Source organism: Ischnura elegans, chromosome 11 (assembly GCF_921293095.1).
Source record: "Ischnura elegans chromosome 11, ioIscEleg1.1, whole genome shotgun sequence".
Classification (NCBI taxonomy): domain Eukaryota; kingdom Metazoa; phylum Arthropoda; class Insecta; order Odonata; family Coenagrionidae; genus Ischnura; species Ischnura elegans.
Genome location: NC_060256.1, coordinates 7,936,291 through 7,943,275, shown reverse-complemented (window position 1 = coordinate 7,943,275; position 6,985 = coordinate 7,936,291). Strand labels below are relative to the sequence as shown.

General features: G+C 38.6%; 2 protein-coding genes across 4 annotated transcripts; one reads left to right on the top strand and one right to left on the bottom strand.

Moving 5' to 3' along the window:
- Positions 1–1,112: 1,112 nt before the first annotated feature.
- On the top strand, positions 1,113–6,580 carry LOC124168376 (putative nuclease HARBI1). 3 transcript variants are annotated; one of them, XM_046546591.1, is made up of 9 exons: positions 1,113–1,442; positions 1,742–1,952; positions 2,030–2,226; positions 4,087–4,219; positions 4,312–4,453; positions 4,535–4,917; positions 4,992–5,163; positions 5,289–5,418; positions 6,327–6,580. In XM_046546591.1, the coding sequence occupies exons 2-6, from the start codon at positions 1,872–1,874 to the stop codon at positions 4,915–4,917; spliced, it is 936 nt and encodes a 311-aa protein (XP_046402547.1). In that variant the 5' UTR covers positions 1,113–1,442; positions 1,742–1,871; the 3' UTR covers positions 4,992–5,163; positions 5,289–5,418; positions 6,327–6,580. The 3 variants fall into 3 exon arrangements, with proteins under 3 accessions (XP_046402547.1, XP_046402546.1, XP_046402545.1); XM_046546590.1 differs by having other exon boundaries at positions 1,703–1,952; XM_046546589.1 differs by having other exon boundaries at positions 1,113–1,952.
- On the bottom strand, positions 5,027–6,005 carry LOC124168396. Its single transcript, XM_046546616.1, has 4 exons — positions 5,756–6,005; positions 5,493–5,672; positions 5,265–5,403; positions 5,027–5,103 (listed from the first exon to the last, which is right to left on the bottom strand). Exons 1-4 carry the CDS (start codon positions 5,957–5,959, stop codon positions 5,027–5,029), a joined length of 600 nt encoding a protein of 199 aa, XP_046402572.1. The 5' UTR covers positions 5,960–6,005.
- Positions 6,581–6,985: the final 405 nt, after the last annotated feature.

Sequence of the window (6,985 nt, the reverse complement as noted above, 5' to 3'; positions counted from 1 at the left end):
TTTCCCTTGCTTTTTCCTATCTCGGAGAAGTAGTACTGCAGGCCCATTCCGAAATCATGCGAAGAGGTGCGGGTCACAAATATATGTATTTTAAACTATTGGCCACAGTTAACCTTCTATGTTAATTTATCATAGGGGTTAAGCTATTTGAAAATAAACATAAAATGCCATTTTGGTGAGCTAGGGCGAAAAAGAAAATTTAAAAATTGATAAAAATTTGAAAAACGATGAGACTAGAATATTGAAATTTTTTACTTTGGAGATGTTTTGTATATTCGTCGCTTACTGCCAGAAAAGTATTTTTATTCGAATGAGAAGAGTATACTATTATAACTTTCGCAATAGTTTAGAAATCATGAAATTGTGTTGACTTTCATAGTGTTTTTTGAGTCACGGAGAGAGTTATGGCAACGCCAAATAGCACTGGTATTATTTAGACATGGCTGTGGAAAAATAGTTTTGAATACCTCCAATATTGTTGCATTTTATATTAAATTTATATTAGCTTAATATGACCTTGAAGCATGAAAAAAATGGAATATTTGCTCGAACAAAAGAGTGAATATTAAAAAAAGTTAAAAATGTACCAAAACCAGTTAAGATATAAATAGAACAGTCAGCATTTAAAAATGGAGGTGCCGCGAATATTTTCTGATCTTCAGTGAGTATTGCAATACAACGCTGGTCTCAAGAAAATATTCTTAAATTTAGGGTTAAGGGAGGCCATATTATAATAAATAATCGGGCCACATAAAGGAAAATCTTCGATTTCCTCGTTTGTGTAAACAGTTACATTCTGAAAGCATTATCAGCAAAGGACTCGACGTTTTTCCTGTTTAAAACGCAATTTTCATCGTTGTGGCTCTGGATGGAACGGTCCTGGAGCAATTCCTTCAAGAGACTGCATGGTCGTATTCGCCCGACGACTTGGAGGGTGAATCGGACCAGGGGCTGTATTCTGTAACTCCAAACCGATCGGTGCGGCACCGATTCGTCGGGTGCGACGTCACACCGACTCCCGGTAAGAAGTCGTGCGATTCTGTACGAACCCGGTCGGTGCGGCACCGACGAGAGGACGGGAGATCGTCGGTAGCCGTACCGACAGCAAAAAGGTGTCGGTAAGGCTACCGACTTGTGGGTTTCATGAATTCCACCGTGCGCATTGTACGTGTTTTTTTGTTTTCCACTCAACACCACTTGTCAACACTTAACGCATCACGTCATTCACTAGTTGAGTGTTGGCGAGCTACGTGTGTCTTCCATTCTACATATACTTGATTTTGACATTTTGACATCTGCACCTCCTGGACTACCCGCAAGTATATATCATCGACCTACGCACTCCCTGGAAAACCACCACGTACCCTGCATTGACCTCTCGCCCTTCTTGATTTCTCTCCGGGAATTGACATCTTGACCACCTCTACCTTCATTGACTTCTGGTGAGTGAAAATCAGTAAATTCATCATTTTCAAAGTGAAAATTTCGTTTTAAGAATTTATTCATCAATAAATTTGGGAAGAATCGATGTCTTACACTGAAAGGGTCAACTATTTGGTTGACCAGATAATGTCACTCATTGAATATCCCATGCATATCAACTTGGATCTTGCATCTTAATAATTATGAGAATGTGGTACTTTCTGAGAATTATAAGTGAAATTTTTTCAACATTGTACGTTTTTGACAACCAAAACTTTAGCCTGATGGACCCTGTGGGCGCTTTGCGGCATCTCCGCAGATGGAGGAGAGAAAGGCGCCTTAGGCTTCTGAGGGATGTCCGCACCAACCTTAGGCACCTGCGGGATACCTCTGACCCTTTTCAAACAAGCGAGGAACTTTTTCGCAAATTATACCGCCTAACTCAGGACATGGCAAGAGTCCTCATCGAAGAATTGCGACCAGTCCTTGCTGCTGGTCAACGTGTGACCCATATCCCATTGGAAACCAAGGTAATATCATTTTACACGAGGTAATATAATTATTGAAGTTGGAAATATACCATATTAATGCCAGATTACCTTTATAGGTCCTGTGTGCCCTACATTTTTATGCGCAAGGCAGCTACCAGCGTTCCACTGGAAGTGATAGGAATGTATCCCTGAGCCAGCCAAGCGTGAGCAGGGCAATTAAAGAAATCACAGAGTGGCTCAATTCCCCACAAATTCTGGGGAAATGGATTATTTTCCCACTGAGACCAAATGAGAGAGCAGAGGCAATCCTAAGGTAAAGAACTAACTTCAGCAATAATATGAATAACTTCTTTCATCTTATGCCAGGAAATAAGTGTTGGATAGGGCAAGTCAAATTATAATACAATTTTAAATGTAGCTAGGTATCTCAGGTGACTTGGCTATTGGCAACTGTTTTGTTAGTTATTGATCTGATTGTTATGCCAAGGAAGTTGATTAGTGTGTCATAATTAATACTTATACACAATTGTAATTAACAAATATGGAGTTATCTCCATTAAAGTAACTTTGATTATTTGATTTACAACAATCATCAACTGATTTTCTCAGAAATTCCTCAATTGAATATCACAGTTCACCCCATAGAAATTCATTAATCGTATTTTTAAAAGAAGTACAGAAATAACTTTAAATTTTGTGGGAGATGGTTAAAAAGCCTCACACCAATTTGGTTAGGCCCTTCTGCTGTCCCTTTGAAAATGTAATAAAGATAAATATCATTTAAAGTTCTATAATTTTATTCATGGAAATGAAAATTTTCATACAATTTATCCATTTTTCCCAAATGAGGAAAAGTATACACACAATGTACACTCACGGATGAGACAGTAATTTCAGATCTTCAAATACTGGCCTACAAAATTTGAAGCACATGGAGTGGTGTAGAAAACATTTGTTGTATGATTTCATCCACAAATTTTCTGGTTTCCACCTGCCCTTTTAGGATTGTTTTCATCAGGCCATCATGTCTCAGAATGTGGTCAACTAAGTTGTTCCGTCCTCTGCTTAAGGATTTTAGAAGACTTCTATTTTATCCCACTCTTCTTAGCAGTTCCTTGTTACTTGCAGTCTATACATTTTATATTCATCATTCTTCGGTAGCACCACATTTCAAATGCTTCCACTCTTGACTTCTCTGCTACTGTCATCGTCCAAGCCTCACTTCCATTGAGAAACATGCTCCATGTATAGCATCTGATGAATTGTTCCCTTGCTTCTATGCTTTTATTTTTATCTGTAAGAAGATTCTTTTCATAGAAGCTCTCTTTTCCTGCACTATTCTACTGAGTATTTCCTTCTTACTTCATCCATCGAAGGTAATTTGGCTTCCCAGTTAAGAAAACTCTCTCACCTTTTCAAGCTTATGCTTCTCCAGGTTAATTTTTGCCTTAACCTCCTCTCTTTTACTGCGTACTAATACCTTAGTCTTATTTTTTTTATTTTCAGCTGATATCTGGTCATTGTCCTTTCCATATTTGTCAAAGTCTTCTTCAAATCCTTCTCAGTCTCGTCTATGAGTGCTATGCCATCAGCAAATAGCAGCACACTGATTTTTTTTACCAGGATATTGACACCCACAGTCATCTCCTTGATTTCATTTCACTAGCTTATTTTAGCAAGTATTACTTTAAAACAAAGAATGACTAGCTTACTTTGGCAAATATTACTTTAAAACAAAGAATGACTAGCTTACTTTGGCAAATATTACTTTAAAACAAAGAATGACTAGCTTACTTTGGCAAATATTACTTTAAAACAAAGAATGACTAGCTTACTTTGGCATATATTACTTTAAAACAAAGAATGACTAGCTTACTTTGGCATATATTACTTTAAAACAAAGAATGACTAGCTTGCTTTAGCAAATGATAAGGTAAAATAAATAATGTGTGCGTGCTTCAGCAAATGATACGTTAAAATAAATAATGTGTGCTTACTTCAGCAAATGATACGTTTAAAAAAAATGTGTGCTTACCTCAGCAAATGATACGTTTTAAAAAAATGTGCTTACTTCAGCAAATGATACAATTAAAAAACCTACTTCCTAAGATGTTGTTTAATCCTGAAAAGATAAAAGAGCATTCATAAATAAAAAGGGTTTCCACATTTCCAGGAACTACCAAAATGCAGGGATGCCTGGTGTTTTGGGGTATGTTGATGGCACCCATATAGCCATAAAAGCTCCAAGGGAGGAAGAGCACTTATATGTGAACAGAAAGCTATTCCATTCAATTAATGTGCAAATAGTAAGTTACATCATTTTGCAATAGACAAATGAACATGTTATCGTGCATGGTTGGCTGACTTATGTCATATGTGGAACATCCTCCACTTTCAGGTTAGCAACTCAGATCTCAAAATTTATAATATTTTGGCGAGATACCCGGGTAGCAGCCATGACTCTTTTGTGTGGGCTAATTCCGCCATTCGCCAGAAGCTGGCAGAATTTTGGGCTACGGGTGAGAGATGTTGGTTGCTAGGTTAGTATTTCTTAAATTAAGTTTTTCATGAAAATTTCTTCAAAACTGAATCTCTAATTTCTGTGTAAAATAATTCCATAGGTGATTCTGGTTATCCACATGAGCCATGGCTCCATACCCCAATTTTGGATGCAGCAGAGGGCACACCCGAGGCACGTTTCACTCGCCTTCATGTGAAGGCACGTTCAGCAGTGGAACGATGCATTGGATTGTTGAAGGGAATGTTTAGATGCCTTCTCCAAGCCAGGAAAATGGAGTATGACCCTAGCAAAGTATGCCAATTTGTCAATGCCTGCAGCGTCCTGCACAACATGTGTATGCTGGGTGGAGTTCCATATGGAGATGATGAATTCCATATGGAGGATGAAATTGATAGACCACCGCCAGTGGAACAAGGGGCTAGGGCCCTGCTTCTAGAAGCAAGAGCGGTGAGGGGAGACATTATCAGACGCCTTCAATATTAGGTAAGTTTTGTTTCTATGAAAGGTTGTTTAGCAGTCTAACTGCACTACTTACATTTCCTTCATCTCTGTCACAGACGCTGTGAGGACCTCCAATGTTCTCCTCGTCTCCTCAGATTCTTTGAATAGCATCTGCCATAGCCTCGCTTGCAGCCAGGGCCCTCTCCTCCTTTTCATCGAGATCCGCGTCTAAAGAGAAGGAAAATAAAATTCTCACATGAGCAACCTTATCACTGAAGCTGCTGTCAGGTAATTTGCCCAAATATTAACTCTAATCAATGGGTATCAATATTATGGTACATGACATAAATTTTAGAAGTCTTTATACTGACAATTGAACCATCACTCACCACAAATCCTCCTCTTTTTTGCAGAAGGAGGCATTCCCGAGGTGGACGGGGTAGAACCATCTACGGTGGAAGCTGATGTTGACGCCTCTCCCTCCTCAACGAAAAATGGCAAGCTCCCATCGGGCATAACTGTCACAATCTGAAATGCGATAAAGTAAGCAAACTTACACCATAATTTATCAATTGGATATTACCTTCACTGCTACGATAAATGACATGGTGCCTCACCTCTAGGGGGTCTACAATTCCCGGAATGCCACTGACTGCCGTTTCCCCGATAAAAGCAATTAGCTTTTCTTCGAGGGCAGTCAGTGGCACGACAGTAGATGGCCCTCCCCCTGTCTGCTGGGCCGACCTCCTTATTTTCATGGCCTTCTGCTTCGTGTCTGATCTCCAGTCCATCCATGACTATGATAAAACAGGAAATACCATTTAAATACCTTTACGTGGTGATAGAACCACAGTTCGATTAATGCAGTGTTGAAGTTTACCCTTGACCACTTTTCCGGGGTTTTACTCCCTCCAGTGGGGCAGGAATTGAGGAGATCTGTGAGCTCCCTCCACAACTCAGACCTCCTCAATCCTGCCTGCGGCCCACTGATTCGGCCACGAGCCAGGTCTAAATGCTCCAGCATAAACTGGAGCATTAACTCCCTCTGATAGAGTGATATCTTCTTAGCACCTGAAAAACGCATCAAGTGGAAGAAATTAAATGGGTAGAAACTTAGAAATAAGGAGTTTGTGCTAACCATAAGGAGTCACCAATCCTCACAAAGCCCTTGAGTACAATATAATTCCTAATCTATGTTCTACGAATAGGATATGTATGAAAGTAAAGTAGGCTGGAGTAGAATGGCTATGAAAGGAATTATCCTTTTGCCCTTCTGTCCTCGACGTTCATTTGTATTACTAGAATTTGTATTAAAACTACAGATTTCACAGAAGACTGACTACCTATATAAATCATGTTCAAATTGAAAGGCTGGGAGCTCTATTCAGCTCTTACAAAAGAATATATTTTTGCATGACTTTTAAATTTGAACTCTTCTTTTCTCCTGTCAGGAAGTGGCTGATGATGCAGACTTGGTTTCCTGAATTCAGGTTTCATCTTGTACACTGGGTTGCAACGCTTGTTCCATGTTAACATTTTTGCGAATTCCCAACTCAAACAATTGTTTGTACTTGATGTATCTTTGTGCTATATTCTCATCTCCTGTTTGCTGGCCCTTAATGCTTGTAAGCAATTTTCATGGCCACACTTGTTCTTTGTGTGAATTATTGTATTTTGTCTCTTTGAATAAACATATTGCTATGTATATGTTGTGGTTTCCTTAAATTTATTCATCCTATATTAATGCTATTAAGTATATTAAGTATCTAATTTCTATAAATGTTCATTGAGCTTACTTTCTCAGCACTTTTGAACAGAATAAAATTCCCTCTGAATTTAAAAAAATTACTTGTGTAACTTTCACATTTTGCATAGGCGCACCTTATTATGAATAGTATATTAAGTGGATTCGTGGTCCAGAAAATCAATATATGTAATTCATGTACGAGGGCCTGTAGATATAAATGTATATTTCATGCATGGGTATTCAGATTTCTAATTTGTGATATGCGCGTATACATACATCCTGAAGGAATTTTGAAGCACTTTTACATGACATAAACAGAGGCAATACGATCGTATTCCATCTTATACATATGTTTTTGGTCAT

Bases quoted from the DNA above. Each gene is read 5' to 3' on its own strand.
- LOC124168396 (XM_046546616.1), bottom strand. From the start codon at position 5,959: ATGCGTTTTTCAGGTGCTAAGAAGATATCACTCTATCAGAGGGAGTTA. The intron at 5,404-5,492 runs GTGAGGCACCAT...ATCGCATTTCAG, and splicing joins GAATTGTAGACCCCCTAGAG to ATTGTGACAGTTATGCCCGA. The intron at 5,104-5,264 runs GTGAGTGATGGT...CCTTCTCTTTAG, and splicing joins AAAAAAGAGGAGGATTTGTG to ACGCGGATCTCGATGAAAAG.
- LOC124168376 (XM_046546589.1), top strand. From the start codon at position 1,626: ATGAGAATGTGGTACTTTCTGAGAATTATAAGTGAAATTTTTTCAACA. The intron at 1,953-2,029 runs GTAATATCATTT...TTACCTTTATAG, and splicing joins ATATCCCATTGGAAACCAAG to GTCCTGTGTGCCCTACATTT. The intron at 4,454-4,534 runs GTTAGTATTTCT...ATAATTCCATAG, and splicing joins TGAGAGATGTTGGTTGCTAG to GTGATTCTGGTTATCCACAT.